The following is a 16,245-nucleotide window of genomic DNA, read 5'->3' as shown; positions in this document are numbered from 1 at the left end:
ATTCAAGATTTTAAAATATTTATCTATTGAACCCAAATTGCCCATATAGGAAATTCACAATTCCTGAGTGATGGAGACAGTTTCCAACAAATGAACAAATACTTCTTCTCGTGTTGCCAAAAAGGTCTGATTAAAGCTAGATGGTTGTAGAGGTGGTTGTACATAAATACTCCATTCAGTTCAGGTAACGAGGTCTCTGGTGGAAACTGAGTGTATGTTGCTTACCCGTGGCTAGCTTTTTCTCTAAGCCTAATGCCACTGACACAGTCCACATAATGCCACATAAACACTGATACTATCAAAAATACCTCAACACACCTACTAGAATTGCTAAAATCCAAACACTAACAACACCAAATGCCTGAGAATGTGAAGTAATTGAAATTCTCATTCATTTTTGGTGGGAATGCAAAATGGTACAGCCACTTTGGAAGATAGTTTGGCAGTTTCTTACAAAGCTAAACATGGGTTTACCATGCACTTCTTGGTAAACACATGTTCACACAAAAATGTGCATATGAATGCTTAAAGCAGCTTTATCCATGACTGCTAAGACTTGGAAGCGACCAAGACTAAGATGTCCTTCAAAAGGTGAATGGATTAATAAACTATAGTACATGCATACAGTAGAATATACCGGATATTGCAAAGAAATGAGCAAACAGGCCACAAAAAGATATGCAGAACTTAAATGCATTCACTTAAATTGCTAAGTAAAATAAGCCAGTCTGAAAAGATCACATATGGTTTGACTCCAATTATATAACATTCTGGGTAAGGTAAAAGTATGAAGGTAGCAAAAAAATCAGTGGCTGACAGGGGTTAGGGAGGAACAGGGGTGATGATGAGTAGGTAGAATGGGGCACAGGGGATGTTTAGGACAGTAAAACTGCTCTTTATAATAGTATAATGGTGGATACATGTCATTATACATTTGTTCATACCCATAGGATGAACATCACCAAGAGTGAATCCTAATGTAAACTGTGGGCTTTAATAATAATGTATCAATATTGTAACACATGTGTCACATTAACGCAAGTTATCGATAATAGTGGTAACTGTACCTGGATAGGTGGTATATGGGAAATCTATATTTTTTGTGCAATTTCTCTACAAACCTAAAACTATTCTAAAAAACAAAATCTATTAAAAAAATGATCAAGATCATATTCTCTTGGTCATTATTTACTTTAAAATTAGGAAAAAAATAAATCTACTCAAGTCTAAAATTTCTGTGCAAAGTTCATAAGTCAAATCTAGGCTTCTGACTAGCATAAGGAATAGAAATAATATCATCATGTATGTAAATTTTAAAGGACGTGAATAATTAATTATTAAGTAGTAATATATAATAGCAGGCAGTTTGTCTTGCATAGGATAGGATTTCAGGCCCGTCTGTATTTTGTATAACTTAAGAGGGTTTGGCCAGTTTTGGTTAAAGCAATATTTATACTTTGCTTGTTTGTTTTTCTTTGCCCGTCTTTCCACTCTTTTTGTTCTAAAATAGATACCATTCTTCACAGTGATTTATGGTTGTGTGAAGTTTATAAATCCTCTGCTGTTTTTTAACTATTTTCTTTTGGGACATAGAAACTTTCCTCAGGAAGACAATAATCAATTTTAAAATGTTTCAGACTACTAAATATATTGCCTGTGAGTGCTGCTATTCATACTATGATGACCATTTTTTTTTTTTGTTATCTAAGAAGTTGAAAAAGTGTCTATGATCTGATGTTTGTTATACATATTCTATGAAGAAAATATACATTATTATAATACCTGTCCTCCCAGACTTCCCTGCTGGTCCTGGATATCCTCGACTTCCAGGAAAGCCAATAGATCCCCGATCACCTTTAAGACCTGGAGGGCCTGCATGATTAATGAATAAAAACACAGTGATAATAATTCCTTTTTCATACAGACTTCAGAGTATAATTAAATAATATAGTTTCATTAATGAATATGAAATAGGTGGATCTCTAAATGTAGTAATAATATCTTTCTTAAAATTTTATGTGTGACATTGACAGATGATATAAACAATAAAGTAAAAACGTTAGTATATTTAGTGCATTGTAGGTTTTCAATAAATAACACTGCTATTGCTAATAAAAACATATTAGAAAAAAAAATCTCAGTGTTTTAACCAGAAGGCTTATGTCATCTAATCAGAAATCTTCAAATGGCAGGATTTTGCTGTAGCTAAAACAATAATTTTCAAATATATAAACAGAAAATTGAAGTCTTAAGATTTGTCCCAGAGAAAAGCACAGGTCAAACAATGACAAGTATCAAAGAGTATTTACCTTTAAAAATGGGGTCCTAGTTCTGGAATATATTACTCTAGCCCTCATTGACTTTTGAAAAAATATTCCATTGTGATCCCAAACAACAATGTAACTACACACACACACATACACACACACGGATGAAAACAGCTGTTCTTTTTCCTAAATTACTGTGGTGACTATGAAAACTGCATATAAATGCAAATATTATTTTCCTGTGGAATACAGTATTCCATTCTGAAGTCCAGTAGCTTGAGAAAATTATTATAAAATCTCATTTTATGTGTCATTATCAGTCCCAGAAATCCTAGGAAAGCACATTATGAAAATTTGATTATAGATCTGCCAATGTCAATCTCCTAATATATTGCCTTTAGTTTACAAGTTCCAGGAGGCAGGGCTTATACATATTTAATTCTCTAAAAAATACTTTCTTAAGTTTTGTTCATATAGACATCTAAATTTGGGCTCATTGTTCTCTAAGAAATATTTAGTTTAAGAAGTATATTATTCTAAATAGTTAAGAAATATTATTCAACCTAGTGTAAAATTTAGATTCCAATGTATATTAAGCAGATATCCAAATGATAAAATATGTTTAGAATATTACTAAAGTCAGGGCATCTCCTATAATTAATTCAATTACACAATATATACTATTGTATTGGTATATATGTATATATATAGATAGATAAATTGTATATATAATATATATTTGTATACATAGCATACAGCCTAAAAAAGACCTAACATCAGTTCTCAAAACAGGCTGATAGGTTAATATTTATACCTTTCTTCATTCTTCAAACAATGTAGTAAGATCTTTGCCCTTGCAATTATTAAGATCTGTCACTCATATTTACAAATAAAAACATTGACCCTGAACTTTCTTATTTCTTCATCTTAGAACATTCTCCACTTTTTATAGAGTGCCATTCACTGGTGACTCCTATTTTTACCATTTTCTCCATTAATGCAACAAAAATATACTGAGCATGCTTATTGTTCCAGTCCCTGTTCATCCATGGAGTTACAAAGGTTTTTATCCAAATAGATCTTTCTGTGTGGAGACAGATGGTAAGAAAGTTAACCAATAAAAATAGAAGGTAATTTTGGAGGTAACGATTTTAGAAAAGCAAAGAAATGTAACAGAGAATTCCTTGGGGAATCAGAAGGAGCCTCTCCAGGGATGGCTCACTGAGTACATCACAGTGACGTTCAGAATACAGCGTTCAACCAGGGATTATATTCCATTTTCAATAGGTGAACAAATGTATAATGTGATACTAGAAATTACTCAATTATTAGACCTCTATTATTAGATTTGTTTAAGCAGATTCTGTATAGTCCATAGAGTAGTTATATGACTAGTTTGTTTAATGATGTTTGGAAATACGACCCCTAAATAGAGGCACTACTACTGAATTTTATTCCAAGAAACAATATTCTCTGAGCATTTCAGGTGTCAATTAGCTAATTTTCTGCAATAATCTGTGGCAAGGGGAAAGGATCTTGTACCTGCTTGTAATCCACAGGCAACACAAGTGCCTGGTACACAGAATCACAGCTATGAAATAGAGTTTCAAGAGTTTCTATTTTCTTCCATAGAAGAAATCATGCCTCTTTGAAGGAAAAATGAACTCCATCCTAACTGTGGATATTGGAGGCTTTAATTAGATGTACAGGCAGGATTTTAATGAACTTGCTCAAATCAGGAAGTAGTTATCCTGACAATCCATCATATACCTTTAACTTCTTATTTCAGTACAAAGAATGGGGCACTTAGGCATTTGGGCAGGGAACAAAATGAGAATGCAGCAATTAGGTAGGGAAGAAGCCATTAAGAGAGATGCCTGAGAACTTGAGTACTTCTGCTGCAGTACACCAAACAAAATGATGACCTAATGATCTAAAAGTCAACTGATCACCCCAGCAAATGGAATCTTTCTGTTATGAGGGCCTGGATAATGCCTATTTGTGTGAATGAGCCGTGCGTTAACAATAGCCTAAGCCCTCACTACAAAAATCAAAGTAGCTTTGCAATGGTATCTGTTTATGGTATTAACTAAAGCTAAAGCTTTAAAATCCCTCTTTGTATTTCATACATCCATGGTTCAGAAATAGCTGCAAAAGATGCTCCCAGATGAGACTTTGCATGGCAAGTTGTAGCCCAGTCTGCACTTTTATGAGTGAATTATAAAGCATTGACAATTGCACTTTGTAATGGAGGAGCTGACAGACCTCTGACAATAGCAGCTTTGGCAGCTGACATAATCCTGGTTACTTCATCTGTTTATGACATTAATGCACCATTATTAAGATCTGCTGAATGCTAGTCAAGTAGAAAGACTTTTCTGAATAAAGAAATCTTACCTCACAGTACTTTCAAAGACACACAAACAACCCATTTATACACACACACACAAATATTTTAGATACGATTTTTAAAACTTTTTCATGTAAACTTTACATACTGGCTTTTTAACACAATAATATAAAGGTCAGGCAGGTGTAAAATTCAAGCTTTTTACTTTTAAAAATTATTTTTCTGATGTAATCTGGGCTTGTCAATACACTGATCAGAAAAAAAGGAACATTTTATATAATCAAAAGACATAAAAATAAGAAGTGCATGGTATTTAGACACTTTTTGTCAGTACAAACCATCTAGTTATAATTAGACCATGCAGTACACTCCCCACTTTCAAAAAGCATGTTGGGTATTTGATTTCTAGCCAAAATAACATGACAATCATGTTATTGTTATCATCTTCTTTATTTTCTTGGGAGCAAAGAAAGTTTATGCTCTTTCTCCTTTTCTGTCTTCTATTATCTTCTTTCAAAATATTGCTTTCAAGATTACAGCATAGAGGAAAATAATTGGAAACAATTTTGCTCTAATTAAGTACAGAATGTCGGACAGCAAAGGTAAAAGTCACCTGCGTTCAAGTCACTATTTACATTTGGATTTTGTGGGTTTATGCAGATATATTCCACTTAAGGACTATCCAAGAAATATAAGCCAATTTTCCTTTGACTTATATTAATGTTTGTTTTTTTTGTATCTCAAAAACCAGACAACTTGCAAATATATTCAACATGAAGATGATTTTCATGTTCTCCTTCACATGTATCTAAAGCTGGATCAGTGCCATATACTGTCTGCAGTCCAAGGTACAGGTAGCACTCCCTTGATTTATGAGGGTTATGAACAACCCCACGTAAAAGCTCTGGCTAAAGCACTTAACCTGCTTCAGAGTCCATGCTTGCCATTCAGTACATTATAGTGATTAGGCTGCTGGAGCAGGTGATATGCCCGTCAATGCATACACACACCACATACATACATGGATGTGTATATGAGTAGTAGTTTCGATTACCATACCCATTGGACCTGGAATGCCTGCAGGACCAGCTTCTCCAGTGAGGCCTCTATCTCCCTTCTCACCTTGGGGTCCAGGAGGACCTTTAAAAAAGAAATTACAATTACTAATCATAGTTTAAAAGCACAGGTAAAAATTTATGTGTGATTTGTTAAGACAATTGTGTAAGTAAATCCACAGTCTTTTATTTGTTACACAATAATACAGAATAAATAAGACTGACCTTCCTCAATAGAAGCATACCTATATTGAGTAGTGCAATGCCCTATACTTACAAAAACAAGATAGCCCTAAATTAGACACCCTAATGAGATATAAATATTTATGTGTGTGTAGAACTTTTCTAGGTTCTCATAAGCTGGGAGCAGAGGAGACACTGAGCCAATGATGGCACAATGGTATTGTGCACATACCTGACATATTTCACTATATGGAGTTCGATGCCACGTGGAAATGTGTAAAGATTTATAACTCATGAGTGATGATACCCGCAAGGGAAACAACACCACACATAGTAGACAACCAAAACAATGTAGTTGAAAGTGACAAACTCAGGTATCTGTTAGATTCAGATCAGCATGAGTAGCGATGCTTGAAAGGACTCTATTGAGGGAGTGGGATTTGCAGGGTACTTTGAACACTCAGTAGAATGAGCCAAGAGAGAATTCTGGGTAAGTGGGAGAGATCTGGGGAATGGCAGGCAGGTGAAAGTGAGTGAAGGAATCATTTTTCAGGTAAAATATTAAATAGAATTCCTAGATAGATATTATAAAATAAGTTGGAGGGATTGCAGGGAAAATTTTGACTACTTGGCCACATAATTTCCCGGGTGTCCCTGAGTACTGAGTTAGATAAACATTAATATAGTCATTTGAACTTTCCATACCCAGCAAAACAAATATATTATATGTGGTGATCACTTCTTTAGAATGATGGTACTGTGCATGTCTTTATTATTTTTTTTAATTAAAAAAATTTTTTTCTTTATTGCTTTTAGAGAGGGAGGAAGGGAGAGGGAGAGAGAGATAGAAACACTGATGATAGAGAACACTGATTGGCCGCCTCCTGCATGCCCCATTGGGGATTGGGCCCAGAACCTGGGCATGTCCCCTGACCGGGAATCAAACTGGTGACCTCTTGGTGCATGGGTCCACACTCAATCAGTGAGCCACAGGTGGCCAGGCCTGAGCATGTCTTTAAAACCTAAAGGCATACTACAAGTATTTCCTCTTCCACAGAGTGAACAGAGCAAATATTATTCCCTACACTTAAAGATGGGGCTACAAAAATAAGTAAAGATTATTTCATGAGTAAGCATATTCAATCCATTTCCTGTTTCTTGTCTCTGCTTCTCTCTGTTTTTTTTTTTTTTTTTAATCTGTGCCATTTTTTAAGGTCTAATTTGCATTTTAGAACCTTTCTTTCCTGCTTACTCAATTTTTAAGATATAATTGTTCTTCTCAATGGTACATTGTCCCTTTCTCTTCATATGCAAGATTGAACAGTAATGTTTTATTTTATTTTCATTGCAAAAGTAACTCTAGGCATTATAGGAACTATAAAAGCCTAGAAAAGATATGAGAAAAATATGATTTATAATCCCATCATCTTAAGAGAACAACCTGTACATTTTTCCCCCTGTATTCATGTGTGTTGTTTGTTTCTACATACTTTTTTTCACATCATCATCATCATGCAAACTATATACTACTGGGCATTAAGTAATTAAGTAATTAACTAGCAAATTCTTCTAAGTTATGTTTAATGTGGAAACAGAAATATTTCACAAGAATGTGGTTCTGTATCAGTGGGGGTGTGTACAACTCCTATCCATGTAGAACACAGGGCTTCCCAACAGAGGGAGGCTCTTCCCCACCATGAATACGGCAGCGGCTCCCTCTGCACAGTGAGGAAGGACAGGGCAAGCAGGACAGAAAGATTCAATGTGCAGCCTGAGTTTCACTGAGCAAATTGAAGGGAAGTGAATCCACAATACCCAAGGATGGTGATTTGTTGTTGTTTTGTTTTTAAAGTGGACAAGCAAAAACTTTGATTTAGTAATTTGGGCTCTAAAGCAAGACACAGGTATTTCAGGAAAAATTAGAATGTGAGACAAGAAACAAAGGACACAGACACTAAATCTCTCTTAGCCTCTAAGATTAAGAGTTTTCACCATTTCTTTAGTAAGAAATGAAACTCATAATCACTAATTATCCTTTCAGTTATTTTGCACTTAACTACGTACAGTAACTGCATACAGTTCCAATGTTGGAGCATTAGTTCAGTCATAACGAACATTATGCCAAGTGAAATAAGCCAGACAAAGCAAGGCAAGTACCACATGATCTCACTCATACGTGCAATCTCATAAACAAGCTGAACTAACAAGCAAAACAGAGACTGACTCATAGATAGACAGCAGGCTGACAGCTCAGGGCAGGGGGTGGATGGATTGAGCAAAAAAAAAAAAAAGAAGAAAGAACTTAAGAATTCATGGACACGGACAGCAGTATGGTGATTGCAGGAGAATGGGTGTGGATTGGGGTGGAGGAGGGGAAAGGAGGATAAAAGGTGATGAAAAATAAAATAAAATATATAAATAAATAAACCAGAAAATACAAATGCATATTATTTTATAAAATTCTGAGTTAAGATGCCCCTCTTCCGGTGCTCGCAGCTCAGAAATGGCGGGATTTGGTGCTATGGAGAAATTTTTGGTTGAGTACAAAAGAGCAGAGGAGAAGAAACTGGCAGAGCACAAATGTAACACCACACAGCAATTGAACTAAAATTAGTTCGTTCTCCTGAAGATCTTGAGAATGACATTAGAACTTTCCCCCCTGAATATACCCATCAACTCTTTGGGGATGATGAAGCTGCTTTTGGTTACAAGGGTCTGAAGATCCTGTTATATTACATTGCTTGGAGCCTGTCAACAATGTTCCATGTTGAATATGCATCGAAAGTTGATGAGAACTTTGTGTAGAGGCAGGTGATGTTGAGGGCAAAATTATACAAATCATTCCACCTGGATTTTGCACAAACACAAATGATTTTCTGTCTTTGCTGGAAAAAGAAGTTGATTTCAAGCCATTTGGAACCTTACTCCATACATATTCTGTTCAAAGTCCAACCAGAGAAAACTTTACCTTTCAGATATACAAGGCTGACATGGCACGTAGAGGCTTTCGAGAATATCATGAAAGGCTTCAGACCTTGTTGATGTGGTTTATTGAAACTACTAGCTTTACTGACATGGATGATGAAAGATGCCACTACTTTCTAGTATTTGAGAAATATAATAAGGATGGAGCTGCTCTTTGCGACCGTAGGCTACATGACAGTCTATAATTACTATGTGCACCCAGCCAAAACCTGGCCACGTGTAAGTCAGATGCTGATATTGACTCCATTTCAAGGTCAAGGCCATGGTGCTCAACTTCTTGAAACAGTTCATAGATATTACATTGCATCTCCTTCTGTTCTTGATATTACAGCAGAAGATCCATCTAAAAGCTATGTGAAATTAAGAGACTTTGTACTTGTGAAGTTTTGTCAAGATTTGCCCTGTTTTTTTCCCGGGAAAAGTTAATGCAAGGATTCAATGAAGATATGACAATAGAGGCACAACAAAAGTTCAAAATAAATAAGCAACATGCTAGATGGGTTTATGAAATTCTTCAACTACTGGTAACTGACATGAGTAATGCTGAACAATACAGAAGCTATAGATCGGATATTAAAAGAAGACTAATTAGCCCGTATAAGAAAAGGCACAGAGATCTTGTAAAATGAGAAAATGTCTCAGACCAGAAGAACTGACGAACCAGATGAACCAGACAGAAATAAGCAAGCAACGTGAACAGCTGGAAGAAAGCTTTCAGGAACTTGTGGAAGATTACCGACGTTTTATTGAACGCCTTGCTCAAGAGTAAACGTTATACTGCTCTGTATAGGAAATTTGCAAATTTCTGTACATGGTGTTCTGTATGTTGTGAAAATATGATGATTAATTTTAAAATCTTGTAACATTTTACTTACATTATAAGGTATCTATCTTTAAAAAAAAATGCCCCTCTTCCTATTTTTATATAAAAACACTGATACCAATTGGTAGTTACAAAATAGTCATGAAGATGTCAAGTACAGCATAGGGAATAAAGTCAATAACACAGTAATACCGGTGTAGTGTCAGGTGGATGGTAGACTTATCGAGGGATCACTTCATAAGTTACATAAAAGTCTAACCACTATACTGTACACCTGAAACTAATATAATGTTGAATGTTTACTGTAAATAAAAATTAATTTAAAAAATAAACAAAGGCATTTCTTAAAACAACAACAAAACCTGATAACAGGTATCTGAATCTCAGAGTAAGGAAACCAGGTTAATGTTTTCTTTAGAGTTCTAATTAAGTTTGTAAGATGCTACTTTTCAATTTTTATTTTATTCTTCATATAACATTAATGTCAGTCATTATATTATGTTTTATTTTTAGCCATTATTATATCTCCTTTACTGCTAAGAATAAAATGTGGGAAGTGCCCTGTCCAATTTGGCTCAGTGGTCAGAGTATCGGCCGGTGGACTGAAGGATCTTGGGTTCAATTCTCAGTCAAGGGTATGTACATGGGTTGCAGGTTTGATCCCCAAACCCTGTCGGGATTGTGCAGGAGGCAACCAATTGATGTGTCTCTCACACACTGATGTCTCTCTGTCTCTTTCTCTCTCTATCCCCCTCCTTCCCTTCCACTCTACCTAAAAATCAATGGAAAAATATCCTTGGTTGAGGATAAACAACAACAAAAATAAATGTGGAAAGTATCTCAATAAATGTTTTGTGTCTTAGATAGTTTGAGCAGATAGAAGTACACAGCTCATAAACCACTTTTCTCTTAGCTTCTTGCATAGAACTTTTGAGAACATTGTCAACATAATGCTACAATGTATCTTCCAAATCTGCTCTCCTTTCCATCCCTGATGCAGTTCATATGCTCATCCTACAGCTGGATGATTCTGGAGATTTTTTTGTTTGCTTGTTTTTAATCTGGTCTGAAAGTATTTTTTGTAGTTCACCCTCAGATGTCCTTCTGTCAGCTTTAAAAAATCTAATCTCTACCTATCTCTGTCTATCTACCTATACATCTACTGATTGATCCATTGATCTGGATATTACATAACTCCACTACAACCATAAAGAAATGCAGCAATCTATTCTTGCATGTTATGGAAAAAAAGAATAAAGAACTTTAAATTAGGAGACTTAAGAGTCTATCATGGTCACCTTCTTTGTTCTGAGTTACTATTTAGCCTCTCAAAATTCTGTTCCATAATCACATCAATAACCACCTCTGTGCATAAATACTGGAAATAATGCTACAGCTCCCTTGCTAATATATGTCAAAACAACAACTAAATTAGTATTAGTCAAAATGTATGATTTGCTCTTGTTCAAAAAGCCATAAGAATTCACACTATTTTTCATCATCTTTAATACCTTCTAACAGCAAAGTTCAAGGAATAACTCATAAATGCTACAGCAACAATATTTCATGAACAATTACCTCTATGAAACACACATACAAAATCCACTATTTAGCTCCTTCTCTATGATAATTGTTTTGAAAAAGGAAAACTGAGATTTCTACATAGCCTCAAGAAATGTACTGATTTAGAATTCTCAGTAATCATAAATATCACTGGTCAAGATTATTCAGTTACCTGGCAAAGCAAACCCAGACATGTCAGTATCTTCAACCCTCAGATGACAGCATAGCAGTGAACGTATGCCCAAAAACTATTTTAAGTCACAGGACTTTGAAGATCAAATCTCTGCATATATCAGTACATTTTAATATATCATTTTCTGTGAGAAAGAGAAGATATTTTACCTTGAATTAAAGTGATATTTTTCAGTGTCTGAGAATGTTCCCAATCTTTCAGTCTGAGATCATTAGTGATGTTATTCAATAGTTTCACTTCTCCTTTTATTTCCTGTTCCAAATGTGCTTGTTTTTCTTTCATAGACATAATTTCTGCTGATGCATTATATACATGCTCCTCTAATTTACTCATCTCCTGTGAAACAGAAAAAAGCATCCGCAATTTTTGTTACACAATTATTTATAAAATATGTAAGTTTAAGAAACCCTGGAACTCGGGTTTTTTAAAAACACTACTTCTAATATTATAGAAATATTATGAAATAAGAATACAAAAATCAGAGAACAGTTTTAAAACATTAATTCTTTTGTTTTGAAGCATTTTCTCTTTTGACTGAATGGCTAAATATTCATACCCTCTGCTCTGCTCCCCCACCCCATTAGTTGAATATATCTAAGTTATTCTTCTGTTCCCAAATATATAGATGTCAAAATGCTAATGAAATGGTTTTTTAAAACTTGTGATATGTTTTAAATTTATGTGAAGTAAAACTTTTTTATACTGTACTTATAGTACATAGTATTCCAATTCTGTGAATTTGATAGATTTGTATATTAAATTGTTTTACAGCAACAACAAAGTTTAATGCCATATTTCCCAGTGGTAATAAACATTCAGGATAGCTTTTCATAGTCAATACAGTCTCAACTAGCATATTAATAATATCTTAATTTGTATTGTCCCTGTATTTGAGGTTTCATTATTTTGTTTTCAATTTTACATATATATAAATACATATAATCTTGGGAATGAGATCCTATTTGTTTGATCTGGGACATGCTTTTACTTTTTACTCAATAATATATTAAGAATATATTTACCTATTAAAATCCTTAGAGGACACCTTATTTTTAGTAATTTTGTGGAACTATATTGTGTGTATTTTTTATAGTTTATCTGATTCCTATTGATGGAGTTTTGAGCTGCACACATTTTACAACTTTAAATAATGCTATAATGAACACCATTATATATATATATATATATATATATATATATATATATATATATATATATATTTCTATAGGACAGCTTCCTAGAAGTGAATCTGATCAAAGAGAGTAAATTTTAAAATGTCTGTTCAATACTCTCACACTGGCCTCCAAATATATGGTAGCATTTAAAAATCTTGTTAATTGTACATCAGTGCCTACTTTTGGCACACAAATACTAGGTGCCATCAATATATTTAAGTTTGCAGAGTAAGAGTAGACACACAATACATTCTTGTTACTTAATTTGCTTTCCAAACTATAATAAGGTTAAGTTAAATCATAAAAATGTTTGATATTTTTCTTTATTACTTTTCCTTTCAAGTCTTTTGCTTGGTTTTCCTTTGGGTTTACATTTTCCTTGACTGGACTGGGCAAGTTGAGGTGAGAGGGTCAAGGCAGTCAGTGGATTGAGCATCGGCCCATGGAGGTACAAGTCTGATTCCCAGTCAGGGCCCAGGCCCAGGCTGCAGGCTTGATCTCCAGTGGGGGGCATGCAGGAGGCAGCTGACGGGTGTGTCTCTCTCACATTGATGTTTCTATCTCTCTCCCTTCCTCTCTCTTTAAAAATGTATTTTAAACAAAGTTTTTTTAAGGAACATATATCCAGATTTGCCTCTTCAATGGCACTAGACTCAGAGAAGTTTATCATTTCTCACTGCTCTGTGCCTTCCCTCACCCAAACTTTATTCGAGATCAGCACATCTCTAGCCACCCTCTTTCTCCTTCCCTGATTATCTGGCATTTTCTATACAATATGGTAAAAATGAAGAGTGAAATAGATGTTTGTAGAACACATCTATGTGTTACAAAATACAAGTGAAATCTACCTAAACTCAGACAGTTCACTAATCACCATACTTCGATTCTTTTAATTTGATATATTATGATTATTTTTGGTTATCACATTTCCAATTTGGCTTCAACTCCTCATTTATGTGGGTTCATATTCAATAGTCTCTGCTGGATTTAGGTCAATATCAAATATACCCTTGTTCTTCTCTATGGTTTATCTTTGTTCTCTCCTCACCCTTTCTCACTGTTTCTCTGATCCTGTTCCCACACAAAGTACTATTTCTCTTCTTTCCTCTTTCCCTCCAACTTAATCAGGTTCTATTCCAATAACTGATGTTTTATTTTCCTCTGTCTCCCACACTCCTCAACAGTTTCTTCTTTGTGTATTTTCTCTAATCCCTCCATGGTCCGAGTCCTTGATATTCCAATACCATCTGATAGGCTCAGATACTTATTAACAGTGTGGGAAATACTAACTGTCAGATTTTGGAAAATGTGCCATGGAATTCGAACAGAACATCCAGGTGGGTGTTGGAATAAGATTCACTGAGTTCCTAAATCTAAACAGCAATGACATTGTCTTGTGACTACTTAAGATTAGAATCATATAAAAATTCTAAAGTTCTGAGTGATTGCACCTTACAAATGGTAAACATAGAATATTCTTTATTGACCTGTTTCGTCTATTCTTTTCTTTTTTTTAATCCTCACCCGAGGACATTTTTGCTTTTATCTTCAGATAGAGCAGGAGGGAGAGACGGAGAAAGCGAGAGAAACATCAACGTGAGAGAGACACATCCCCAACCGGGGCCCCAACTGGGGCCGGGGACAAACTGCAACCGAGATACATGCCCTCAGCGGGAACCGAACCCAGGACTCTCTGGTCCATGGTCCAGTGCACTAACTGCTGAGCCAAACTGGCCAGGGCTGTTTTTGTCTGTTCTTCAGTTAATCATTTGGTTGGTTTTCATCCGATGTTATAACTTCAGAGGCTTCTCTTTGTTTTCTAATTAATTAATCTCTGCTTTGCTCATTAAGAATGGGTCTAGCAAGTAGAATCTACTACAAAGATGCCAGATTTTTAAGCTAATAATGGAAATATGATAGGCTTCACATTAATTATAATCTTAGGTGTTATATATTTTATAATATGAAGATTAGTTTTTCACAAGTACTAAAATTTTAGTCATGTGTTTATTTTTCATGGAAAATTATAATTACTCAACCAAAAAAAAAAAAAAATACAATTTTGAAATAAGTGACTTGCTTCTCAGTATCTTTTTTATCAATACAAAATGATCCAACTGAATAGTCTAGAGGTAAAAACATTTGACCCCAGGCCAAAGCCTGTTTTTATAAAGGAAGATTTGGTGGATCACAGCTATATTTGCTCATCTATGTAGTTTGTGGCTGCTTTTGCACTACAGTGGGTGGCAGAGTTGAATAGTTACAACAGCGATCATGTGGTCCCAAAGCCAAATAATTCTCTGACCCTTTAAAAAGACATTTTTGCTGACAACTGATCGATCTAGAATATGTCTGGCTCTTTTGTCTTGTGTATTTAATCCTATTATGATATGACATTTAATATAGTATTCAAATTTTAATTTTTAAACTATAGTTAATTTACACATTAAACATTTATACTTTTTGGGAGTGACAAAGTAACTGTTTTAAAATGTAGATTTTTTTTTAGGTTATCCATGTAAGGAATGATGATGAAAAAAAGTTGGGGTCTGTTGTAAAATTTACAGTGTGCCTACTTCTCCCAGATCTGCTAAAATAATTTAAAAATCGTAATTTATTTAGGCAGCCTCAAGAGGTACTATACCAGGTTTTATAATATTGAAATATCTTAAGAGAGGCTATATCCAATGGAAACATATTTTCCTTTTTGCTGGGAATCTGGAAAAGGAACTAAGTAAAATCTATTTGAGACCTTTTGGTAAGATTACCAGAGGAATCAGGGTATGTGGGATGACGTTCGAACAGGGTTGGGAATATTTGCTTTCCTGTTCCCCTGAGGAGATAGACCGACATGAATTCAGTGCCAGCACGTGACCTTCCAGTACAGAAGCTCTTACCTCTTGATGTTTAAATGTATTCTCTTGGACTTTGCCCTTCAGTGTTTCAATACTGAGCTGCAGAGCAAGCAATGTGGTATTCAAACTTATTAATGACTTGGAGATTTCATCTATTTCATTTCTATGTTCCTGAGCTGAAGAAGCCACAGTACTTAGCTGGAGAAGAACATCATTAAATCTTTGATCAGTCAGCACACTGAAATTTTGGAAATGCTCTGAATCTATGAGATTGGCTTGTGTATCTGAAATATACTGGATTCTCTTCTCCAGGTTGCTCAAGTTTTCCGTGACAACTTCTCGGAATTTTATATCATCTTCACAGTGATTTCCTTTTCCCATGAAACTCTGAGGTGTATTATTGGCAGTAATTGAACCAACTGTGAAATTCTTCCTTTCCCATTTTAGGAGTTGAGCTGCATATTTAAGCAAAAATAAGCAGAGTCATGGCCTGTCTCCTTAAATACATATAACATTCCATTCTAACATTTCATTTTGTTTTATTATTTTTTATTTTTCTTAGTAAAATTATTTTTTATTTCTTTCCATATCTAGGGGGAAATTAATACCCTGGGGAAATAATAACGAACTTTGGGCAAAACAAAGTTTTCCTAAGAGTTGGCCATGAAAATGGAAAGTACTCAAAGCAGTCTCATGCACAAGTCCATTCCTTTATAGTACTTACACAATTGTGCTTCTTAAAGATTTTCCATAAACCTTTTTTGATAAAAAGCTTAAAGATAGAAAAGTAAAGAGA

At 34.7% G+C, this 16,245-nt stretch overlaps 1 protein-coding gene and 1 pseudogene across 5 annotated transcripts in view; one reads left to right on the top strand and one right to left on the bottom strand.

The window, feature by feature from the left end:
• MSR1 (macrophage scavenger receptor 1) overlaps positions 1-16,245 on the bottom strand; it is a 62,115-nt gene that overhangs the window by 28,299 nt on the left and 17,571 nt on the right. For 3 of the 5 annotated variants that reach the window (XM_036250598.1, XM_036250595.1, XM_036250599.1), the window contains exons 4-7: positions 15,492-15,904; positions 11,569-11,755; positions 5,677-5,757; positions 1,783-1,872 (exon numbers count right to left, since the gene is read on the bottom strand). In XM_036250598.1, the coding sequence (XP_036106491.1) occupies positions 1,783-1,872; positions 5,677-5,757; positions 11,569-11,755; positions 15,492-15,904 (771 nt within the window). Of the gene's footprint in view, positions 1-1,782; positions 1,873-5,671; positions 5,758-11,568; positions 11,756-15,491; positions 15,905-16,245 lie in introns of all 5 variants that reach the window. The other 2 variants (XM_036250596.1, XM_036250597.1) reach the window with 1 other exon arrangement.
• Positions 8,359-9,609, top strand: LOC118623024 (annotated as a pseudogene).

Source organism: Molossus molossus, unplaced genomic scaffold (assembly GCF_014108415.1).
Source record: "Molossus molossus isolate mMolMol1 unplaced genomic scaffold, mMolMol1.p scaffold_m16_p_9, whole genome shotgun sequence".
Taxonomy (NCBI): Eukaryota; Metazoa; Chordata; class Mammalia; order Chiroptera; family Molossidae; genus Molossus; species Molossus molossus.
Note: the sequence above shows the minus strand (reverse complement) of the source record. Positions and strands in the feature narration are given on the sequence as shown.